At 45.5% G+C, this 25,643-nt stretch overlaps 1 protein-coding gene and 1 long non-coding RNA gene across 3 annotated transcripts in view; one reads left to right on the forward strand and one right to left on the reverse strand.

Moving 5' to 3' along the window:
* Positions 1 to 25,643, reverse strand: part of BMPR1A (bone morphogenetic protein receptor type 1A) — a 216,850-nt gene that overhangs the window by 68,984 nt on the left and 122,223 nt on the right. For both annotated transcript variants that reach the window (XM_045024178.1, XM_045024179.1), the window contains 3 exons: positions 15,104 to 15,266; positions 4,856 to 4,958; positions 2,644 to 2,743 (listed from right to left, as the gene is read on the reverse strand). In XM_045024178.1, the coding sequence (XP_044880113.1) occupies positions 2,644 to 2,743; positions 4,856 to 4,958; positions 15,104 to 15,266 (366 nt within the window). The remainder of the gene's footprint in view (positions 1 to 2,643; positions 2,744 to 4,855; positions 4,959 to 15,103; positions 15,267 to 25,643) is intronic.
* LOC123374333 overlaps positions 2,255 to 25,643 on the forward strand; it is a 69,351-nt gene continuing 45,962 nt past the window's right edge. Inside the window, exons 1-2 of the long non-coding RNA XR_006581071.1 lie at positions 2,255 to 2,324; positions 8,892 to 8,938. This is a non-coding gene — a long non-coding RNA (uncharacterized LOC123374333). The remainder of the gene's footprint in view (positions 2,325 to 8,891; positions 8,939 to 25,643) is intronic.

Here is a 25,643-nt window from a genome sequence, read left to right on the forward strand (position 1 = left end):
TTCCATCTCTAGATTATTTATTTAAATCTAGTCCAGGTTGATAGCTATCAAATGTTCCCACTTGATGGCTGTTGGGTGGTCTACATATCACAGTTTGGTAGTCTCAAACCAAGTCCTAGTAGTACCATGCCCATATCTCAAGAGCACCCGTCACAATCCTTCAAGGCTGTCTTATTACAGAAGTCAATATTTAACTGAAATTGAACTACATTCACATCCGTACAGTTCAGTTTCCTTTCCCCTGACAGCATAGTGGCCAAAACTTCCACAGTTACTGTCCATGCTATATTTGTTCTGTGAATAAACACAAGAACACAGTTTCCAGAAATGTCTATTTTAGTACCTTCACAACTCTAAATTCACTAAAATAGAAAATGTAAACAGGATCTAATGTCTAAGGCTATATGCGAGAGATCAGAAACTTAACAGATCATATGATTTTCACAGGGCTCTAAGACTCACCTGTTTTCCCAAGCTATTTCAAATGAAAGTAAGGGAGTTAAATAAAGCTGGAGACCAGGGAAAGGTAGGAATGTGATATATTTTAAAGGACTGCGACGTCCATTTACAATCATAGTCTTGTTGACTTTTTTAACATATACAAGTCTTGTTCTGTGCCTGTAGCACAGGGTAGATGCTTTTATAAAAGTGGATACGTAAACCAAAAATAATTCCTGTTCCATTTAGTAACACACTACTTCACTAGCTAGATATTGTAGGTTCTCCCCTTTCTCCCTCAGGAGAGTGAAAATTCCAGGTGGAAAATGGGTCAGAAATGCTTACTACAGAAGGGATTAGGGCACACTCCACAGTCACTGCAGGGCCTTATGTACTACTTGAATCTCAATGCCACTGCTGATCATATGGCAGAAAAGACTGGAGTTGAGAGGACTTTTGGAAGGGAAGGTTTTTTTGCCAAATTCTAAAAGTACAAAACAAAACAAAAACATAGCAGCCAGCTAAGGTACAAAGCTATCTGTGAAGTGGAAATGAGTTTGAGCCACAAATGAGGCTCTTTGTATAAAATCACTATTATACAAAGTTTAGGATATTTAGTAAATATTTAGGGTTCCAGAAGCGGATGAAAGCTGAGAGAACGTGGTGGTGAACACAGTTGCAAAGGCAGACATAATCCAAAAACAAAGTGATTATGGAGTAAGAGACCTTTTGATGAATCCTGTCAATTTTGGCTTTAAAAAATTAGAAAGACCCAGGGCAGTGAGAGACTGAAAAGAGTTTGAGCAAAGGGTCTAAGATGAAAAGGAATTTCTGGCACTGAAGAAATGAACAAAGATATAATAGTTCAGTTAGGAGCAGAGCGGGAGGAAGAAAATTTACAATAGAGACAGTTGGATGAGGTCCTGAGACTTCTTTCAGAGATAGTCAGCACTGCAAAAGTAGCAGCAAAAGTTATGGAAAAAACTAGGCTGCAGACTGATGATAGGATAAAACAGGGGTGGGCAAATTTTTGGGGTTGAGGGCCACATCTGGGTGGGGAAATTGTATGCTGGGCCAGGGCAGGGGGTTGGGGTGCAGGAGGCAGTGCGGGGTGTGTGTGGGGCGGGTGTGTGCAGGAAGGGGCTCAGGACAAGGGACTGGGGCAGAGGAGGCGTGCGGGGTGCATGAGGGGGCTCAGGGAAGGGGGTTGGGTGCAGGAAGGGTGCGGCATGCAGGAGGGGGCTCAGGGCAGGGGTTGGGGTGCAGGAGGGGTGTGGGGTGCGGCAGGGGGCTCAGGGCAGGGAGTTGGGGTGCATGAGGGGTGTGAGGTGCAGGCAAGGGACTTAGGGCAGAGAGTTGGGGGGCAGGGTGCAGGAGGGTTCGAGCTCCAGCCTGGTGCCGCTTACCTAAAGCAGCTCCAGGGTGGCAGCGGTGTGCACCAGGGCCAGGGCAGGCTCCCTGCCTGCCTGCTCTGGCCCCGCGCTGCTCCAGGAAGCGCTGTGGCCCCTGGGGGAGGGAGGGCGGAGGGCTCTGCATGCGCTGCCCTCCAAGTACCTCCCCCAAAGCTCCCATTGCCCAGGGTTCCCCATTCCCGGCCAATGGGAACTGCGGGAGGCAGTGCCTGGAGGCAAGGGCAACACACGTGGAGCCCCCTGCCCGAAGGCTGCTTCTGAGAGCGGTGCAGGGCCCATGGCGCCACAGGGGGCAATCCCACAGGCCGTATCCAAAGCCCTGAGGGGCTGTATGCGGCCCATAGTTTGCCCACCCCTGGGATAAAATGATGCACCAGGGAAGCAAAGTGTGGAACAAAAGGACAGTGACCACATAGTCAGAGTAAGGCAGGCAGGTATGAGGAGGCAGCAGATACTCTGAAAATTCTGGAATAGGTATGAATGAAAGAAAATGGGACATAGAAAATAGATAAAGTTGTTAAAATTAAAATGATGATTGCTGGGCAGAGGAACATCTGAAATGGAGAAGTTTGAAAGAGGAAAATGCAGTGTGAAGGTCAGGTCAAGGGGGGAGATGGAGTTGGCAAGTGTAGGATTTAGCAAAGACCTTCGGACCAAAGGAAGTAATGAGGAAAGAAACAGAGGCAAGGGCAATACTCCAGTCCTACACTTTCTCCTAATATTATGTCAGTTGGTCAGGAAGGATAAACCCATTCCAGATTAGTCTGTATAAACTGATAAGACAGCAGTTTACCTGTACTACCAAGTGGCGGTAGTGTGGGCTGTAGATCCCGATTGCAGAAATCAGTTCGACAGCATTCAATTGTCCGACGTAGCTGTGCTTTTGGTGAATCCTATAAATGGAGAACAAGAGAAAATAACTCAAAAGTTCTGAAATGGCCAAAGAAGAAGGACATTACAGATGGTATAGATGTACAGTACTGTAGAGATTACATAGTTAAGACTGAGTTCTGTTTTGCACATAAAACAGGGATTCAACCCTTGGTTATGTATGAAAAATATATCATGTATCCTCTCCCAAATTTATGGCATATACTCTGACTACAGAATTAATTTCTGATAATTAACAAGTTAAAATTGATCTTAAAATGGGTTTTAATACATTTAGAACCTATGTCCGTTTTTAATTTGTCCCAACTGGTAGTAGTAATGGAATAATAATTTGAAAGTTTGAAAAGTCTAACTGAAATCTTGTGCATGGCCTATATTTAAGAAATTAGGTTGTAATTTAGCTAAATTATTAATGATTAGTGTATCTGATTGTTGTGATTATATAAGACACAGACATGGTTAGGTCAACAGCTCAGTTAACATTTTAGTAGGGCCACTATGACATCAGAGGTGACATAACCAATTGCCATCTGTGCTCTACAGCTAATTTGCATGCTACAATTCCACTGCTTGCAATCTGTCTGTATTATGAGGGAGACTGGACACGTGTAGACTTCTCACTGGTAGATTATTGGGCACAACTACCACTGATCTTTAGATATTCATATTTTTACACCCCCACCCCAAAACTATGTTAAAACATTATGGAAGATAGGTTAAGCATTCAAAAATTAGAAAATGCCAGAAATAAGGTTGCCCGTGCAACTTTAATTGGGCCAATCCCTGACTACTCCTCACCTAAGGCCTCCCATTCTCACCCCTTTCCCCCCCAATAACCCATCTCCCTTCCAAGTCGCAGTCCCAGCCTTTTTGCCAACCAGTTAGAGTCCCCATCACTGGCTCCCAGACCCAGTCCAATTGCCCAGCCCAACTTGTTCCCAATCTCCAACTCCACATCCCCTCCAAGGTCTGACTCTTGTCTCCACTTTGTATTCAAATCAGCTAGCTTCCTCCTCTGGGAGCTTGGGGGGGGGGGGGGTGCGCGGAAGCAGTCATTGACAGCATAGGGGAAAGAGTCACCCAGATCTCAGTTCAAGTGCCCAGACCTGGTATGGATAACAGAAGCCCTAAGCTGAAACTGCAGGGAAGTCCTGTTAAGCTCTGGAGCATGCCCATGCTCAGCCCTGCATATCACATGCACACGTGTATATATACTGTATCCAGTAATTAGCTGCACAATATGAAATTTAATGTAAATATCACATATTTCAAAATAACAGCTGAGTGACAAAGGAATTTTCTTCAGACCCAATACAGCATTAAGATGGCAGAAGTTAGCTTTTCAAAATTTATATTTAAATTATATATTACACACCACAACTCAAGAGACTAGTGAGTTTGTGTGTCCATTCCAAGATTCTTTAAAGAGTCCTTATTTTCAGAACATGGTTGCTCAGGACTTTTGGAAAAATCAGGCCCCTTTAAAGGTGTCTCCCCGAGCCTGCAGTGCCCTCACTCCTTCTCCTCCCCCTGCCAAGCCTCCTGCATGCCACAAAACAGCTGATTGGGAGGTACAGGGAGGGAGGGCGAGGCGCTGATTGGCAGGGCTGCCAGTGGGCGGGAGGCACGGGGGATGGGGAGAAGAGCTCATGGGGGGGGGGGGGCTGCTGACATATTACTGTGGCTCTTTGGCAATGTACGCTGGTAAATTCTGGCTCCTTCTCAGGTTGGCCACCCCTGAAATAGAGGCTCCCAAAGATACTAGTCACCTTTGAAAATGTTGGCCCACAGACTATTTCCTTTTTCACCCCCATAGACAAAACAAAATTTTCAGCTCAGTCCTCTTCTCTTCTGCCCCCTTTAATGTGTGTTTCATGTGCTTACTTTGCTGCCAATCCTGAAACAGATAGGATGTGTGTGTGCAGTCAACTGCAGGACTGGGGTCTTGATTTGTCAACTGCATAGCATCATCCACCGTAGTAAAGGGCAATATCCAAAGTCCCTACTGTAGTGGTTGTGATCTGCATAGATTTAACTGCTCACAGCTACACTGCATAATCTCCATCATGTTCCCTTTATGGACAATTTTAAAAATAAAATGAACTTGTTTGTACCTTGCACTGAAAATCTGAACCTTCATACTTCATGCAACCTGAAGCAAGCATGGGTTCTCCATGTTCATCTTCTTCAACAATGGCAAAGCAATGCCCGTTAGTTCTGGAAAAACACATCATTTCAATTCACCAATAGCTGTGCAAAGTTAACTGGCAAAAAAACTATTTATGAAAATTAGTATGTGCACCTTACAGTGTTTCTTCTCCTAATATAAACTGATCACCAGAGTGCGGGTGAGGCTAAAGGAAATGAGGTACACAGAGTTGTTGTTTTTTGTCTGAACATATACATAAGAACGGCCGTACTGGGTCAGACCAAAGGTCCATCTAGCCCAGTATCTGTCTACCGACAGTGGCCAATGCCAGGTGCCCCAGAGGGAGTGAACCTAACAGGCAATGATCAAGTGATCTCTCTCCTGCCATCCATCTCCATCCTCTGACGAACAGAGGCTAGGGACACCATTCTTACCCATCCTAGCTAATAGCCATTTATGGACTTAGCCACCATGAATTTATCCAGTCCCCTTTTAAACATTTAGTCCTATCCTTCACAACCTCCTCAGGTAAGGAGTTCCACAAGTTGACTATGCGCTGCGTGAAGAAGAACGTCCTTTTATTTGTTTTAAACCTGCTGCCTATTAATTTCATTTGGTGACCCCTAGTTCTTGTATTATGGGAATAAGTAAATAACTTTTCCTTATCCACTTTCTCAACATCACTCATGATTTTATATACCTCTTTCATATCCCCCCTTAGTCTTCTCTTTTCCAAGCTGAAGAGTCCTAGCCTCTTTAATCTTTCCTCATATGGGACCCTCTCTAACCCCCTAATCATTTTAGTTGCCCTTTTCTGAACCTTTTCTAGTGCTAGAATATCTTTTTTGAGGTGAGGAGATCACATCTGTACACAGTATTCGAGATGTGGGCGTACCATGGATTTATATAAGGGCAATAATATATTCTCAGTCTTATTCTCTATCCCCTTTTTAATGATTCCTAACATCCTGTTTGCTTTTTTGACCGCCTCTGCACACTGCGTGGACATCTTCAGAGAACTATCCACGATGACTCCAAGATCTTTTTCTTGACTCGTTGTAGCTAAATTAGCCCCCATCATGTTGTATATATAGTTGGGGTTATTTTTTCCAATGTGCATTACTTTACATTTATCCACATGAAATTTCATTTGCCATTTTGTTGCCCAATCACTTAGTTTTGTGAGATCTTTTTGAAGTTCTTCACAATCTGCTTTGGTCTTAACTATCTTGAGTAGTTTAGTATCATCTGCAAACTTTGCCACCTCACTGTTTACCCCTTTCTCCAGATCATTTATGAATAAATTGAATAGGATTGGTCCTAGGACTGACCCGTGGGGAACACCACTAGTTACCCCTCTCCATTCTGAGAATTTACCATTAATTCCTACCCTTTGTTCCCTGTCCTTTAACCAGTTCTCAATCCATGAAAGGACCTTCCCTTTTATCCCATGACAGCTTAATTTACGTGAGAGCCTTTGGTGAGGGACCTTGTCAAAGGCTTTCTGGAAATCTAAGTACACTACGTCCACCGGATCCCTCTTGTCCACATGTTTGTTGACCCCTTCAAAGAACTCTAATAGATTAGTAAGACACGATTTCCCTTTACAGAAACCATGTTGACTATTGCTCAACAGTTTATGTTTTTCTATGTGTCTGACAATTTTATTCTTAACTATTGTTTCGACTAATTTGCCCGTTACCGACGTTAGACTTACTGGTCTGTAATTGCCGGGATCACCTCTAGAGCCCTTTTTAAATATTGGCTTTACATTAGCTAACTTCCAGTCATTGGGTACCGAAGCCGATTTAAAGGACAGGTTACAAACCTTAGTTAATAGTTCCGCAACTTCACATTTGAGTTCTTTCAGAACTCTTGGGTGAATGCCATCTGGTCCCGGTGACTGTTAATGTTGAGTTTATCAATTAATTCCAAAACCTCCTCTAGTGACACTTCAATCTGTGACAGTTCCTCAGATTTGTCACCTACAAAAGCCAGCTCAGGTTTGGGAATCTCCCTAACATCCTCAGCCGTGAAGACTGAAGCAAAGAATCCATTTAGTTTCTCCGCAATGACTTTATCATCTTTAAGCGCTCCTTTTGTATTTTGATCGTCAAGGGGCCCCACTGGTTGTTTAGCAGGCTTCCTGCTTCTGATGTACTTAAAAAACATTTTGTTACTAAAATCATTTTGTTGAACTAAAATCAGAGGGTACCAATATGAAGACAGTGGTCAAGATACATATTTTTTCAATATAAACCTCAAGTTTAGAAGCTAGTAAAAGGCTCCTAACCTTCAATAACAAAAACTGAACAATCCATTATTTTCCAAGAAGATACGTGCCTTTTTAAAAAGGATCAGATTGTTCAGATTACCTACTAATCTGAACTCTTTAGCATTATGAGATATGAGGTTTACTCTTTTCTTGTAAAAATGTTAAATTACCTCTCCCAGAAATGACTTGCCCCTAAAGATGGAGAGGTTACTCACTGTGTGCAGTAACTGAAGCTCTTTGAGATGTGTCCCCCACAGGAGAAGTAAGGTGTGTAGTGCAGCACCACAGGGGGGACACAGCTTGAAGAACTCCAGTTACTGCACCAGGTGAGTAACTGCTTCTCCTTCTTCAAGTAGTGTCCCTGTGGGTTCTCCATTTCAGGTGATTCCTGAGCAGTTCCCCCCTTAGGCCTGGTCTACACTAGGGTGGTGGGTCGAACTAAGGTACGCGACTTCAGCTACGCGAATAGCGTAGCTGAAGTCGAACTACCTTAGTTCGAACTTATTACCTGTCCAGACGCCGCGGGATCGAAGTCCGCGGCTCCCCCGTCGACTCCGCCACCGCCGTTCGCGGTGGTGGAGTTCCGGAGTCGACGGGAGCGCGTTCGGAGTTCGAACTATCGCGTCTAGATTAGATGCGATAGTTCGAACTCCAAGAAGTCGAACGCTACGCGTCGACCCGGCAGGTAAGTATAGACCTACCCTTAGAAAGTGGAAGGTTCAGAGCAGAGTTCAATATAGAAGAGCCTACATCTGTCTCTGATCTTGCCCTTGGCATCAAGGGATAAGGATTAGAAAAAGTATGAACAGAGGACCCAGTTTCCGCTCTACAGATGTCTACAACTGGCATATCCTTAATAAAGATGCAAACAGTACTTTTGTGAATGTGCTATCATTCTCGAAGGGGGTTGTAACAAATCTTAATAAAACTGAAGATCCACTTTGATAACCTCTGTTTAGAAATTACCACGCCCCTGTTTCTGTCCATGATAGATACAAATAGCCTAGGAGATCTTCTAATTGGTTTCATCCTAGCGAGGTAAATGCTAATGTCCTCTTGACATCTAGGGTAAGGAATATGGTTTCTTGACTAGACCAATGTGGTTTGGGGGGGGGGGGGTGAAAAAACAGGAGATGAACGGTTTGATTAATATACAATTCTGAGGACACCTTAGGTAAAAATATTTGATGGGCCAGTAGCAACACACTTTCTGTTGTGAATACTGTAAAAGGCGGGTCAGCCATTAAAGGCTCAATTCTCCAACCCTTCGGGTAGAAACTGAGGTTACTTACCTGGAAGTGGAGGTTCTTGGAGATGTGCAGTCCCTATCTGTATTCCACACATACGATATGCATGCACATCATGGCCCTGAGTCCAAAATTTTTTTACAAGCAATGTCCATTGGCCTGTACATGCACTATAGCTCTCCTTGTGCTGTAAAACAAGGGCATAAAAGGTGGTGCGGGCCAATGCCTCTTTAGTTGCTCATTCCTATCACAGTCCAAACAATCTGCAGGAGAGGGGAAGGAGAGTGGGTATTAGAATACAGATAGAGACCATACATCTCGAAGAACCTTCAGTTACAGGTAAGTAACCTCCATTTCTTCTTCGACTGATGGTCCCTATGTATATTCCACACATGGGAGATTAACAAGCACTAGTCAGACAAGGGGTGGGTGCGAGGATGCAGAAGTGATAGCTGACTGTAGTACTGTTGTCCTTGCAGCTACATCCGCAGCGAACGACTGGACCAGAGCGTAATGACTCATGAAGGTATGTAAAGAGCTCCAAGTAGCTGCCGTACATATCTCTAGGAAGGGTACGTCTCTCAGAGATGCAGCCAAAGTAGCTTGCCCTTTGGTGGAATGAACCCTTACCACCCAACAGAGGAAGAACACGAGCTAATTGGTAACAAAGGGTAATACAACGTGTAATTCATTTTGAAAGTCTCTGTGCCGATACAGCTTGATCCCTTGATCATTCTGCTAAGGAAATAAATAATTTAGGTATCCTTCTGAGGTCCCTTGTTCTCAGATAAAAGGACAAAATCTGTCAGATGTCTAAACCACAGCTGTCTCTCTCCATCCGAGGCACGTGGTTTTGGAAAAAAATATGGGTAAGTGGATTACCTGACTCATAAGGAACTCAATCTACTTTAGGGATGAACCTTGAGTGGGGCGTAACAAGATCTTTTCTTTACAGAACGTAGTATATGGCAGGTCCACCATGACTACTCCCAGTTCACTGACTCTTCTGGCTGACATTATAGCTATAAGAAAGGCCACTTTCATGGAGAGATGGACTTCTGAGCATGTGGCTAGTGGCTTAGGAGGGGAGGAAGGGTTAATGAGAGAGACTAGAACAAAACTAAGCTCCCATTGAGATGCAAACTTCACCACTGGTGTAAAGGGCTGAGAATCCCCTTCAGAAATTTTAGTTGCGACAGGATGAGTGAAGATTGTGTGGTTATCCACCAGAGGATGGAAAGTTCTGATCATTGCTAATGGCTCTCACAGAGAATTGACCATGGGACCCGAAGACTTAAAGATAAGTAAACACTCTAAGACAGCAGGGATCTCGGTGAATTCTGGAGACAAGTTCCATTGATGAACTCATGAGGAAAAATGTTTTCATTTTGCTGAGTAACAGCTCCTTGTAGAGTCTCTTCTGGTTTGGTTAAGGATGCACTGCACCCTTTTGGAACATGAGAGCTCTATTTCTGATGCCCTTCCAAATACCAGGCTCTGAGCTGCAACGGGTCCCAGATTTGTGTGCTTGAACCTTCCCCTATGCTGTGTCAGAAGGTCTGCCAATGTGGGAACATTAATCGATGGTTGAACTGAGTGTGTCAGCAGATCATAAACCAGAACTCTCTCAACCAGTTAGGCACAATAAGGATGACTCAAGCTCGGTCTTGATGCATCTTCCACAGAACTTTTAGTATCAATGTAATGGAAGACATACCCCAGGCGATCCTTCCATGATGCCAGCAGGGCATCTCCCATCAAGCCCTTGCCCAGGACTGTTCTGGAGCTTTCTGTTCACCCCTGAGGCAAAAAGGTCCCAGGCCAGCATTTCGCATTGGATAAACATGGCTAAGAGATCCTGATAATTTGAGATCCTCAACTGGAGGGAGGTGGAAGAGAAGACCTTTTCTCCTAGAAGGTCAAGCTTCTTGTGTCCCTTAACAGAGGGGAGTAGCCTTTGGGTGCTGTGGCTTGGACTTCTCTGCAGCCACCTGCATCAGCAAAGAATTAGGCAGTGAGTGAGAGAACAAAAATACTACCCCCCTTCTCAGCCATCTTAGAAGTGAGAGCACGAGAAGCAGCAGTGTGCTGGGTTCATGAAGGCCTCATTGATGAGGAGGGCAACTCAACTGGGACTGGAAGGCTGAAGAATGTACAGTAAACTGCTGTGGCTCCTAGACTTTCTCAAGCTGAATCTGTAATTCTGCAGTGACGCTGTGCATGACCTCTTAATATTGCTTAAAGAGGTGTGGAAGAGATAGAGTAACCACCTCATCCAGCGAAGACAACAAGATTACTTCCAGAACAGTTGGGACTGGTGGATCCAGCTCACCTTTCCTCTCTGAATATTCTGACAGGGCCGGTTATGTGTGTCCGAGTGATGGCAAATAGGATTCCTGCATCGATCCTGAGTGTCGTTTAGGGTAGGTCTTCCGGTCCCCAATATTGCCTGTTGGACAGATGAACTGGTAGAGGAGGACCCCATGGCATAGGACACCACCTATCTCTTGGCAAATGGTGTTTGGTTGGAAGACGGAACCCTGATCTTCTGGATTCCTATCCAAGATATTTCTGTCCAATGCTGCAGAGACTCCTGCAGAGCCTCTGCCTCAGCCAAGGAAAAAAGCTAGATCCTGTACCTCTGGAGGAACCGACAGTAACAGTGGTTGCATCTCAAGGCAAGCAGGTGGGATGGTCATGTCCTTCCACCAACTGCCTAGCCCATGCTTGCTTGGTATGTAACCCGTTCAAAGCCATCCCTTTGACCTTGGAGATGTGATCTGGCATGTTGCACTACAAAGATTCAAGCTGATATCCACCCCAGCAATTGAAGACAATCTCTTACTGTTATTTGGGGACTGCCCTGAATCTTTGAGATGAAATTCACTAGTATGGGAAATCTGTCATAAGGGACATATGCTCTGCCTGTCACTGCACATAGAGGAGCTCTTATGAAGTCTAGACTCTGTAGTGGAGTCAAAGCAGACTTTTCGAGGTTGATTTGAAGGTCCCGGCTTTGAAACGGAACACATTATCTTTAATGATGCCTACACTTCCTGACATGATGTGCCCTGATCAACCACTCATCAAGGTATGGGAAAAGGATTATAACCAAACAATGTAGCAACTACCGCCAGAATCTTTGAGAATATCCTTAGGGCTGGAGATGGGCCAAAAGAGAGCATCCTGTATTGGTCAAGAAACCTCTTGTGTGAAGGGTGAAGAGTGACATGCAAATATGCATCTTGTAGGTCAAGAGTTGCAAACCAATCTCCTAACTCTAACGAGAGAATTACTGCTGCAAGGGTCACCATCCTGAATTTCTGCTATTTTACATATCTGTTTAGAAATCCAAAGTCTGAAATTGACCTCCAGCCTCCATTCTTTTTGGGAATCAGGGAGTACTTTGAACAGAATCCCCTTTCCCTGTGCTAAATCTATTGCTCCTAAATGGAGAAGTGAGGCCATCTCTTGCACCAGCTATTGATTGTGAGAGGGGTCCCTGACGAGGGACAGGGAGGGGGAAAGGGTAGGAGAGATAGATTTGAAATTGATAGTGTAACCAGATGTTATGGTTTCCAAAACCCATTTGTCAGATGTTATATTCTCCCATGCAGCCTGAAAATGGGAGAGGTGGCATCTAAAGGGAGAGAGAAAGGTAAAATATTGTAGCTGTAAAACCTTGTTGACTGGATGGTTGCTACTCTTGACCAAGCCAGAAAAACTATCGCTTGGAGGATGTGGATGACTGATTAAATGTAGCTGAAGGAGGAATTTTTTTTTTTTTTTTTTTTTTTTTTTTTTTTAAGTATCTTGATCTCTTGGACCGGGGTTCAGACGGTCCATGATACACTGAATATGGGATTGGGTAGGTGCTTCATGCCATCTGAGATCTACTAAATCCCCTCTTATTTATAGGGGTATAAATCCCTAGGGATTGCAGTGTGGCTCTTGAGTTCAAGAGTGGAGAGATCTATCAGTCAAGTCTGCAGAGGGCTTGCAACCATCAAAGTAGAGGTCTTCTACGATTCTCTGAACCTCTCTTGGGAAGCCCGACAGCTCCAGCGAAGAAGCTGTTCTAATGACCATAGCAGTGCATAGAGACTATGCTGCAGTATCCGAAGTGTCCAAGGAGGCCCGGAGCAATGTCTTTGCCAGGAGTTAACCATCTTGTGCAATGGCCTTAAACTGGTCAAGATATTCCTCTGATTGGTGGTCAATTAAGGAATTAAATTTGTTGCAATTTACATAGTCGTATTGGGCCATGAGTGCATGATGGTTTACTATTCTGAACTGAAGTGTGGCTGAAGCATAGGATTTGAGACCAAAAATCAAAGCTCCTGTGGTCCTTGCTGTACAGGGTGGACTTTGAATTACGTTATCTGCCTCACCCATTTATTTACCTACAAAGACCCAAATTCAGGGTTATCTGTCCATGTAGAAGCTGATAAAAATCACTAACATAACGCATAAATGGGAGCTCTATGCATAGCACTGCTATATAACTGGCTTTTAAACAGTACAGGGAATATAACTTCCTCAACACAGGTCTCAACAGGCAGAAAAAAAATCTGTTAACTTTTTAAAAGTACTTGCAATTTAAGTATATCTACTGAATTAATAGCTTTGGATCTCAATAGTTTATGCTTTAACAAAAAGACAATTCACATTTAAATTTTACAGATTTGCTTGTGCACAATGGGGATAGAAGGTAGAATCTGTATATTTTTGAGTATTTTACCATAAAAATACTGCTCAAATAGAATGCATAAGTGCTGTTATATACTATTGCTACTACTGGAGAATTTGATAATAGTTTCATATGCGCTGGTTATAGACCAGTGAAAGAAAAATGCTTTAAGAATTATATTAAAAACCAACACCAGAGGGCGATAAAAAGCAACAAAATTTCTGATAGTATAAAGGAATTTAAAACCAAAATCATAATCCTTGCCTCTAGTTTAGTGTCTTCTAAATTTAAAAGTTATAAACTGAAAGTTGTGTATCATTTGTTCTAAAGATATGCAATTCCCTCAAAGATCTAGATAAATTGTTTCAGATACAAGAGGCTGTAGCTATAAGGACATTTCCCCTACTATTTATATCTTAATACATTTAATAACACAGTGATGACTAATAATACTTTGCAGCTTCTGTGCAAGGCCCTCAAGGAATTTTGCAAACAATGATTTTAACACCACAATTCCTATACAATACAGATGAGGATTATTCTTTCAATTTTAGAAATAAGGCGAGTGAGTCTTAGAGAAGCTAGATGACTTGCCCAATGGGACAAAGAAAGGCTGTGGAAGAGTAAAAAATATTACCTAGATTCTCGACCACTATATTCCTGGCTGGATTTTTAGTATATGGTGACTTCCTAAAATATGGGAAGCCTGTGACACATTTATAAAAATGGGTATTAAGGAGAAGAAACACAGATGGCGTAAGGAAGAGTGAAATAAAGGCGAAGAAAAGATGGGAAACTGCAAAACAATTTTTAAATTAGTACTTAAAACAACCACAAAAACCTAAGTAAGTTCAAGCTGCAATTCCATCTTGGGACTCTGGTGACATGAACAACTATTTAAGCTTTGCTCTTGTGGCCTATCACCACCAGACTTCTTCAGTGCAATTAGAGATATATTTTAATAGCTGGGGGGAGCACTGGGCTGATTCTCTAGGTGATTATGCCACTGTGTGTATAAGCAGAGCAAAGTGACCTTAAGCTGGCTGGAAATAGCTAGTGGAGAATTCTTCCTCTACACAGGAGCTCTACACTAGCAGAAAGCTGGAGAAGGCAGCACTGTCACTTTGTGCCAGACTCCCCACTCAGCATTAGTGGGTGGTAGGACATGGGTAAGATCAAGAGGGGAGCAACATCCCTGTTACAGCCACTTCCTTTACTGTCATGCCAGTAGTGCAAATTAGGGCTGTTGCTGTTCAGCCTAACTTGCATAAAGGCCAAGTGAACCTGAAAAAAGGAACTACAGCCTGAGATCTGCCAACATCATTTTATTCAACAAGAATCACAGCCATTATTACCAAACATTAACATTCAATATTTATACTTTATATTCTGTTTACTAAAACATTTTCTTCAATTCACCAGATGTGTAATTAATGCAAAAAACTATCTTAATGGAACTTAAACCTATTGAAGTTAAAAGACTATCTCTGTTCTTCCTCACAAACTCTTCTAGACCTTTGATTCAGCGGCTCTCTTTGGGATTTTCTCTTTCCAATCTACCCTTATTAGTGCTACTGATGCATATGTAATACGAAAAAACCTGAATTGAGTGAGTACATAACAAGGGGTAATATGACATTTTGAGCACTAGTTGTATCAATATACAAGAAAACGTACATGAAACATTACAGAGAGATTTACATTTTGACCATGTATTACCTATTGTAGCTTCAATTGGATACGTTTTTTATAATTTTGCCCTAAAGACCGTGTTGTTGGGATAAAAGGACTGGTTGTTACCACTCCCAAAATGGTTCCATTTCTGTGGTGGGAGAAATGACGCATGCACATACTATCCCGAAAGCAGTTTTGTATCCTTTTAGGGAAAAGATTCTATAGAAACAAGTAAATCTAATCAAATAGCTTGACAAAGCCCTAACAATAGCATTAGAAAGAGAACCAAACTTTCCCAAACTTCTATATCTTGCGCACACTACTTACATGCACGTATTATTAATAGCATCATCGGGACAATGTCCTGAACAGTAGCACTGTAGAAAAGGTAAGGTGTCCTCTGGAGCCAATGTTACTCCATTTGCCTGTTTCTTCTGGTCAGGATTTGTCTTCATTCCTGTGCCATGGGGCATGCTGTCTAGATTTTGCCCTGTGTAAAAACATAAAAAGATTTTTTCCATATATGCTCTTCTTTTGCAACTAGATGAAGATATTCATTTACAGTGAAATGCAAAGTACTAGCAAATGGTAATACAAATTGGTTTGAGGATTATACAGTACACAGAGGAAAGAAAATTTATTTTGACAGGAATTGTGGGTTAGCTCCATATTTCTGAGATAAACTAGTTATTAGCGGAATTCTGAAACATACTGATTAACCAGCAGATCTTTTATTTATGGTGTACATATTTTGTGCCATTTACAATCAATGTAAATAGAAGAAGGATACCTTTCACTTGTAAAAACTCATGTGCAATGGAAGAGTGAAAATATATGAATTCTCTTTCTAAGCAAGCCCTTTTCATTCACATATGTTTTTAGAACCAACTGGGGGTTTGAGAACCACACTAAGAAAATTGCTTTGTGGGGGAGCTAAAGGTACTTAACCTGTATATTTTTCTTCTCTTCAGTCATTTCACTGGATTTCCATGCTTGCGTCTTAATTTTCCAACTGAGAATTCTGCAGGACTAAAATAATCTTTGTTCTCAATCAACTGAAATGCAACTTGCACATCCACAATGCTTAAATATATTGTCAGTGAGCCTAAGTAATGCTCCAAGTAGTCCTCAGCTTCTCTGGGCTAAAAAATGACTCAACATTAGTTTTTCCAGGGTCTGGTCACTGGAGTGCCAGTGAGAGTGGAGGTGGTGGCATAAACAGATCAAGCTGACCTCCCACCATCGTGGAGCATCAGGAGTGGAGCTACCAGCTACATTCCCCTAGCAGTTACCTCAGCAGGCATACCTCTTGTACTTCACTGGTTGACAGACTCTCTCTGCTTCCCTTCCACTTCCCGCCCACACCTATGCTACCCACATTAACGTCCTCATTAGGAAATATCCCTATTCATACAAAGGGGCCAATGTGATCCTTAAATGTATAAACAAGGGATTCTTGAGTAGGAGTAAAGAGGATCTATTACCCCTTTATATGGTAGTGGTGTGACTGCTACTGGAATACTGTGCTCAGTTCTGGTGCCCACAAATCAAGAAGGACGTTGGTAAAATTGGAGATGCTTCAGAGAAGAGCCAAGAAAATGATTAAAGGATTGAAAAATATTCTTTAGAGTGAAGAACTCAAGTAGCTCAATCTATTTAGTTTAACAAAGAGAAGGCTAAAGGGTAATTGGATCACAGTCTATATCTATCTATCTGGGGAACAAATTTGATAACAGGCACTTCAATCTAGCAGACAAAGATACAACAAGGTCCAAAGTGTAATTAACCAAATGGTTGTGGAGGATTCTCCATCGCTGAATTTTTAAATCAAAATTAGATGTTTTTATCAAAGTTATGCTGTTGTTCAAACAGGAATTAAATTCTGGACAGTTCTACAGTCTGTGTTATGCAGGAGATAAGACTAGATGATCACAGTGGTTCTGTCTGGCTTTATAATCTATGAATCTCTCACCCACTACTAATGTCCATGGCTCACGTGTCCTCAGAGGGTGAACTGAGGTTTGCAAACATCACGTCCTGATCCAGTGAACCTCGCATTTTTGCTGTGGGAGTTTGCAACAGTTTTGGTTGGAAGCTTAAGATGCTGGAAAGGAAGTCCAGCATATATGACTGTGACTGAATGCACCCCTGTATTCACACCCTACACAACACTACAATAATCTTTGAACAGCATGTGCTTTGTCGGGTATCATTTGAAAGCTAATAACTTGCTGGTCAAAAATATCATGGTGAAATGTAGGTAGCAACATTATATGTAAATCATGACTGAACTGTGTTTACCAGACAAGAATGGGGAGTAGGTAAACCTGTTTCTCAAAGGACAAGCTGATGCCCCTGCTCAGGTGTCATCAAAGCTGATGGGCAATCACCTGTCAAAGGAGTGATTATGCAAAGAAGTGGGGAAGGAACAGATTGAGCTGCATTTAAGCAAACAGCAGCTTGGAACCTCTCACCACCAGACTCCTTGTCTCTGACCTCCCAGTGGGAATGAACTTTATCTAGGGGTAACCCTCAGGAAAATACATTTCAAAGATGGACTGAACTATAAAAGTGAGGGACAAAAAGGTATCCAAGGTATCTCTTCCTATCTATCTCTCTCTTTCACCTAAGATGACAAAAGCCACAGCCTTGGGAGGCAGATCCTGGCCTGAGAATTTGGTCAGCAATGTTACTGGGAACATGTTAAAGGACTTCATCTTGAACCAATTCTAGTTTGTTAAGTTTTAGTACTAGGAAACATTTTATCTTTTTTTCTCTTGTAACCATTTCTGATTTTAATACCTTTTGGAAGTGTGTTGGGGTCACCCTGCAAGTGGTAACCAGGGTTGGTGGAAACCAGAATGTGAATGGAGTGTGCTGGCACACTGCACTATACACAGATATTCAGGGTGTGACCCACATGCTGCCTGGCTGTTTGTGAGGGGTCCAGGTTAGGAGTTACAGCAGCAAAGCAAGGTTGCAAGGCAAGGGTGACACACCCCCTCACTGGTCTGGATTGCACCCTGGAATGTCATAATGGCATCTTTAGAAAAATCCAGTTACAACTCAGTGGACAGAAATATGTCCTCTCAAAAAGCAGTATGGCTTTTACTATACTGTACACATTTATTTTGTCTTCAAATGTAAATCTTGAACAGAAAAGTCAGTTAAAATGGCCTATTTCACAGATTGATATGATTCCCTGTCAAATCCACCAAGAACTAACTTCATAGTAATAAGGACATCGTTCTAACATTATATTTCATCCTCTTAAAATTATATGCTAGATTAGTCCTTATACTTTACAGAGCCACATGTGAGATGAAATACTTGTGAAACTTGATCTCATTTTTCTCATCACACAGACTTGCAGACTTCACCACCAGATTAGTATAGCATACTGAGTGTATTTTCCAGCTGCAACTATTTCCTTTCAAATAATTAAAGAAAGTGTGTCTAGTTCAGACGTTACTAATAAAAAACAAACCCCGAAGACAATGGCAAAAAGTTCCCATGTCTTACACTATAATATTAATATTCGACTAGTCTCACCAATGTTCTTATGTTAGAAATATTTCAAATAAAAATATGACTAAGAAAGGTGCTTGTAAATATAAATGATCGTTATGCTCAAGGCTCAGTGTGCTATGCGGCATGTTAGAATTAAGTATGCACCAGGTACTATGATTTATGTGGCAAGTATCCTGAATTTATTCAGCACTGACACCTCCAATCTCTTTCCCTTCTATTTAACTCTGCTGTAGTACCCTTCTTAACAAGTCTGAAATGTCATTTCAGTACCAGATTACTGCTGATATAATGAATGTGGAAACAAAGTACTTAAGAGACACTACATAACTCTGATCAATTTAGAGAACAGACTAGGTAGCTCCTCCTTTTAGTCTTCACTGAAAGAGGAAATCTCAGCAGAGGTACAAATCTTAGTTTCGTTTCCAGCTTTGTAGAACGAAGACATTTTACAGAACTGAAAAAAGTTTGCTACTGAATGTTAAGTGATACCTAATTTTTTCAGTCCACTACCCTATGATCTGCTAGGCCTGGAAACACTTAGGGCAGTGGGTCACCAACTGGTAGATCATGATCAACCAGTCAATCACCGAGCCTCTGGCAGTGTATTGCAGTCTCCCTCCACTAAAAGTCCGGCGAGGCTGAGGCAGGCTCCCTGCCTGCCCTGACCCCGCGCTGCTCCCGGAAGCGGACAGCATGTCCCCACATTGGGGGCGAGGGAGGGGGAGGAGGAGGTCTCTACGCACTGTTCCTGCCTGTAGGCACTGCCCCCGCATCTCACATTGGCAGGGAACGGGGAACTGCGGCCAATGGGAGCTGCGGCGGCAGTGCCTGCAGGGAGGGGCAGCGCGTGGAGCCATGCCTGCCTCCCACCAGGGGCCACAAGGACATGCCGGCAGCTTCCAGGAGCAGCACTGGGCCGGGGCAGGAAGGGAGCCTGCCTTACCCTGCTGTGCCACCGCCTGCGGTAAGCGCCACCAAGCAGGAGCCTGCAGCCCTCCTGCACCCCAACCCCCTGCCCTAGCCCTGAGCCTCCTGGAGCCATCACACTGTATCCCCTCCTACACCCCAAACCCTCTCCTACATACCAACCCCCTATCCAAGCTCTGAGCCCCCTCCCAGAGCCAGTACCCTGAACTCCCTCCTGCACCCCAAGCCCCCTCCTGCATCCCAACCCCCTGCCCCATCGCTGAGCCCCTTTCTGCACCCAAACTCCTTCCCAGAGCTTGCACCCCAACCCCCTGCCCCAGGCTCAGCCTGGATCCCCCTCCCACACTCTGAACCCCTCGGCCCCAGCCCAGAGCCTGCACGCCTTCCTACACCCCCAACCCTCTGCCCCGTGAAAGTGAATGACGGTGGGGGAGAGCAAGCAACAGAGGGAGGGGGGGATAGAATGCGTGGGGAAGGGCCTCGGGGAAGGGTAGATCCTGGGTTGCACTTAAATTCAAAAAGTGATCTTGTGCTTAAAAAGGGTGGAGACCATAGACTTAGGGTATGTCTTCACTGCAGAGTTAGGTTGGGTGATCGCACCCAGGTTATCTTAGCCCAAGTGTGAGCATCCCCATTGCAAAGCTATAACTGTGTTACTCAGTTGTCTGTCTGTCATGGTTCCTTGTGTGCAGATGCTCTGATTCTTTCCCAGTCAGCTGTGGGAGAACAACTCTGTTTTTCAGTAGGAAACTGGGGGAAGACACTAGAAAATTATCAGAAGTCAAGTGAGTTAACCTGAGTCCTCACTGCAAAGTGGGCAGGTTCCAGGCAGAGTTAAAGTAGAGCCTAGGCTATATCCCAGCTGGGTAAGCTAACCTGGACTTATAGTGCTCCCAAACACAAGTAAAAGGTTTGTGTATGGACAGCAGGTTAAAACCAGGAAAAGAGCATGGCTAACTCTGCAATGAAGACAGACCCTTATGTGCATTAACATAAACTGCTACAGACTAGGGACCGAATGGCTGGGCAGCAGTTCTGCAGAAAAGGACCTAGGGGTTACGGTGGACGAAAAGCTGAATATGAGTCAACAGTGTGCCCTTGTTGCCAAGAAGGCTAATGGCATTTTGGGTTGTATAAGTAGGGGCATTTCCAGCAGATCGAGGGATGTGATCATTCCCCTCTACTCAGCACTGGTGAGGCCTCATTTGGAGTACTGTGTCCAGTTTTGGGCCCCACACTACAAGAAGGATGTGGATAAATTGGAGAGAGTCCAGTGGAGGGCAACAAAAATGATTAGGGGGCTGGAACACATGACTTATGAGGAGAGGCTGAGGGAACTGGGATTGTTTAGTCTGCAGAAGAGAAGAATGAGGGGGGATTTGATAGCTGCTTTCAACTACCTGAAAGGGGGTTCCAAAGAGGATGGATCTAGACTGTTCTCAGTGGTAGAAGATGACAGAACAAGGAGTAATGGTCTCAAGTTGCAGAGGGGGAGGTTTAGGTTGGATATTAGGAAAAACTTTTTCACTAGTAGGGTGGTGAAGAACTGGAATGGGTTACCTAGGGAGGTGGTGGAATCTCCTTCCTTAGAGGTTTTTAAGGTCAGGCTTGACAAAGCCCTGGCTGGAATGATTTAGTTGGGTTTGGTCCTGCTTTGAGCAGGGGGTTGGACTAGATGACCTCCTGAGGTCCCTTCCAACCCTGATATTCTATGATTCTATGATAAACACTTTCATGACCAACCCATTCCAACAGCTGGTTCTGGATCATTGATCAAATAAAAATGCCATTCCCTAAATAAATGAACGTCACTGCCATCTACCTACTTTTGAGAGGCATTCAGAAATGGTTTGCTACTCTTAGATCTCATGTAAAAAACTACCATAATAAATGGTACCTTTGTTGGCAGCTCAGCAGAGACACCAAAGACTGACAGGAAACCAAGACAATTTGAAATTATACATGCACAGAGTACAAGATTAAAAACATCAAATTCCAAATTTATTAAGACACATGCAAAAAGTATCCATGATTCTTTCTTGTATCCTCTGATTATTTATCCCTTTTCTTCACACGATGGTACCTACATGACAGTATTCCAGAACAAAGGTTGCAGCCTTCTTTATGTCCATTCCCTGTACATCAACCATCGTTTTTACCTTTCACTGCCTGCCTTGACAGAGACTGGAGAGCAAGTTTCCCTCAAGAGTGCCAGTCAGGAAATTCCCCAGAATAGAATAGCTAAATCCCACTTCATATTAGATAAAATCAAAAGCAGTTTTGTAAATGTAGAGAACTAAAAGTAAAACAGTTTCTTATATAATAAATACCTTCTGGAAGTTGCGGAAATCTGAGCTTCTAGAATAAAAACTGAAGGCGTGATTTTAAACAATCTTAGTTAAACTGGTGCAAGAGGCAATGTGGACATTCACTTTACTTTAAAGTAGGCATAATTCAGTTTAATTTAAGAAAATTATGAACCAGTTCCATATAAACCGAAATAAGTCACATTTAAAAAAGCAAAATAAAAGTGTCCACACAGACTTTCCCCACTGGTTTAACTTAAAACTGATGCTACTTTCTCATACATGCAATGTCTTACAACAGGAACACTTACCTCAGCTTGTAATCTTTACTTCTCTTCTCCTGGTCCAAACAATAGCAAGCAATATTTTCACTGGAATAATACCCTTCCCTTTTTACTGTCATTTTTACTGGATCTGCTGATGGAATGTAGAGGCCTGCAGCCAACTACAAAGGCAGACACCCACTGTGGAGGAAATGACTAGCTCCCCACATCACTCATTCAAAGGTTGCTCACATATAACATTAAGCCAGGTCCACATCCTCAAAAAGACGGTTACTCACCTGTAGTAACTGGTGTTCTTCGAGAGGTGTTGCTCCTATCCATTCCATTGTAGGTGTGCGCGCCGCACGTGCACGGTTCTTCGGAACATTTTTACCCTAGCAACTCCGGCGGGCCGGCTGGCGCCCCCTGGAGTGGCGCCGCCATGGCGGCTGATATATACCCCAGCCGGCCCGTCCGCTCCTCAGTTCCTTCTTGCCGGCTATTCCGACAGTGGGGAAGGAGGGCGGGTCTAGAATGGATAGGAGCAACACATCTCGAAGAACACCAGTTACTACAGGTGAGTAACCGTCTTTTCTTCTTCGAGTGATTGCTCCTATGCATTCCATTGTAGGTGATTCCCAAGCCTTACCTAGGCGGTGGGGTCGGAATGAGACGTGGCGGAGTGTAATACCGCAGAGCCGAAGGCTGCGTCGTCTCGAGACTGCTGCACCAACGCGTAGTGGGAGGCGAAGGTGTGGACTGAAGACCAGGTGGCTGCTCTACAGATGTCCTGGATAGGAACATGGGCCAGGAAGGCGGCCGACGAGGCGTGCGCCCTGGTCGAGTGTGCAGTGAGTCGGCACGGGGGGACGCGAGCAAGCTCGTAGCATGTTCGTATGCAGGCCGTCACCCAGGAGGAAATTCGCTGCGAAGAAACCGGTTCGCCTTTCATGCGGTCTGCGATCGCTACGAACAGCTGTGTCGAACGCCGGAAGGGCTTCGTTCGGTCAATGTAGAAAGCGAGGGCCCTGCGGACGTCCAGGGTGTGGAGCTGCTGCTCACGAGGTGAGGCGTGTGGCTTCGGGAAGAAGACCGGGAGGAAGATCTCCTGGTTGAGGTGAAAGGCCGAGACCACTTTGGGGAGGAAGGCCGGGTGTGGTCGAAGCTGCACCTTGTCCCTGTGAAAGACGGTATACGGGGGACTGACCGTCAGGGCGCGGAGTTCTGAGACTCGCCTGGCGGATGTGATTGCCACGAGAAAGGCCGTCTTCCAGGTGAGATAGAGCAGAGAGCACGTGGCTAAGGGCTCGAAGGGCGGGCCCATCATCTGGGCGAGAACGAGGTTCAGATCCCAAGTCGGAGCAGGAGGACGCACCTGAGGGTAGAGATGGTCTAACCCTTTGAGAAAGCGGGCTACCATTGGGTTGGAGAAGACGGAGCGGCCTCCTACAGTGGGTCGAAAGGCCGACAGAGCTGCCAGGTGCACCCTGAGGGACGAGATCGCGAGACCTTGACCTTTCAGGTACCAGAGGTAATCGAGGACGGTCTGGATGGGGGCTGAGAAGGGGTTAAGACTTCGCTGGTCACACCATAGCGCAAAGCGTTTCCACTTCGCGAGGTAAGTAGAGCGTGTGGAAGGCTTTCTGCTTTCCAGCAGAACTTGCTGCACCGCCACCGAACATCCTCTCTCTGCGTCGGTCAACCACTCAGGAACCAAGCTGTAAGATGCAGGGACTGCAGGTTTGGGTGACAAAGCCTGCCGAGGTCCTGAGTGATGAGGTCCGGCCATAGCGGGAGGGGAATGGGATCCCGAACCGACAGCTCGAGCAGCAGGGTGTACCAGTGCTGTCTCGGCCAGGCCGGAGCGACGAGTATTACGCGAGCCCTGTCTCTCCGAAGCTTGAGCAGCACTCGGTGGACGAGCGGGAACGGAGGGAACGCGTAAAGGAGGGACTCTGTCCACGGCAGGAGAAATGCATCCGAGAGGGAGCCTGGACCTCGCCCTTGGAAGGAGCAGAACCTGTGGCACTTCCTGTTGGCCCGGGAGGCGAAGAGGTCTACCTGGGGAAATCCCCACCTCTGGAAGATTGCGTAAGCCACATCTGGGCGAAGGGACCACTCGTGGGAGGCGAAGGACCTGCTCAGACGGTCGGCCAGCGTGTTCTGTACTCCTGGCAGAAAAAACGCTTCGAGGCGAATCGAGTGGGTCACGCAAAGGTCCCAGAGGAGCATCGCCTCCTTGCAGAGCGGGGAGGAGCGAGCCCCGCCCTGTTTGTTGACATAGAACATGGCCGTGGTGTTGTCCGTGTACACCGCTACACAGCGGTCCTGAAGGTGAGTCAGAAAGGCGAGACACGCCAGACAGATCGCTCTCAACTCCCGAACGTTGATATGGAGGGAGAGCTCCTGGGCTGACCAGAGGCCCTGGGTGTGCAGGTCTGCCATGTGAGCCCCCCATCCAAGCGCCGATGCGTCCGTGGTCAGGGTGATCGACGGCCGAGGAGGGCGGAAGGGAACCCCTGCGCAGACCGTCTCCGGATCCAGCCACCAGATGAGTGACTGGAGAGCGGAACTCGGCACCACCACCACCATCTCTAGCGGGTCGCGCTGAGGGCGGTACACCGATGCCAGCCACATTTGGAACTGGCGAAGTCGCAGCCTTGCGTGCGCGGTCACAAACGTACACGCCGCCATGTGGCCTAGAAGCCGTAGGCAGCACCGCACTGTTGTCGTTGGAAAGGCCTGTAGTGACCGTATCAGGGAGGCCAACGTCTCGTGCCGAGCCCGAGGGAGGCAGGCTCTGGCCAGAGTGGAGTCGAGGACGGCTCCTATGAATTCCACTCTTTGAGTCGGAGCCAAGTGGGATTTGTCGGCGTTGACGAGCAGGCCGAGGGACCGAAACAGATGCAGTATCTCGGACACCTGAGCCGCTACAAGGTCTTGGGTACGACCACGAATCAGCCAGTCGTCGAGATACGGGTACACATGGATTTGGTGACGACGGAGGGCTGCGGCTACGACCGCCATGCATTTGGTGAATACCCTCGGTGCGGTGGAGAGGCCGAAGGGTAACACCGCAAACTGGTAGTGGGTCTCGTTGACCAGAAAGCGCAGGTAGCGTCTGTGGGGGGGGGTAAATTGCCACATGAAAGTAAGCGTCCTTCATGTCGAGGGCGGCAAACCAGTCTCCCGGATCCAAGGAAGGGATAATGGTCCCCAAGGTTACCATCCGAAACTTGAGTTTGCAGAGGTATTTGTTTAGCTCCCTGAGGTCTAAGATGGGACGAAGACCTCCTTTCGCCTTGGGGATGAGAAAATACCTGGAGTAGAATCCCCTGCCCCGCCTGCCTGGGGGCACCTCCTCGATGGCACCCACGCTCAACAGAGTCTGGACCTCCTGTAAGAGGACTTGCTCGTGAGAGGGGTCCCTGAAGAGGGACGGGGAAGGTGGGTGGGAGGGAGGGGGCGAAATAAACTGTAGGCGGTAGCCGTGCTGCACGGTGTTGAGCACCCAGCTGTCCGATGTTACAGAACACCACGCCTGAAGGAAGCGGGAAAGACGACTTGAAAACAAAGGGGATGGATCCTGGGGTGAGAGTGGTGCGCCGTCCTCGGGCGTCCCATCAAAAGGCCGGCTTGGGACCTTGAGGGGCCTTGGACGAGCCTTGGGACTGGTTACGGCGCCCGCCTGATGGTCTGCGGCGGAATGGGGCCCTGCGGTTATTAAATGGCCGAGACCTGGCCTGCTGCCCGGGCCGATAGGGCTGCTGCCGGAAGGGACGCCTCTGAGTGGCCGGAGTATGCATCCCCAACGTGCGGATTGCCACGCGCCCGTCCTTC

This window comes from Mauremys mutica, chromosome 7, assembly GCF_020497125.1.
Source record: "Mauremys mutica isolate MM-2020 ecotype Southern chromosome 7, ASM2049712v1, whole genome shotgun sequence".
NCBI lineage: Eukaryota > Metazoa > Chordata > Testudines > Geoemydidae > Mauremys > Mauremys mutica.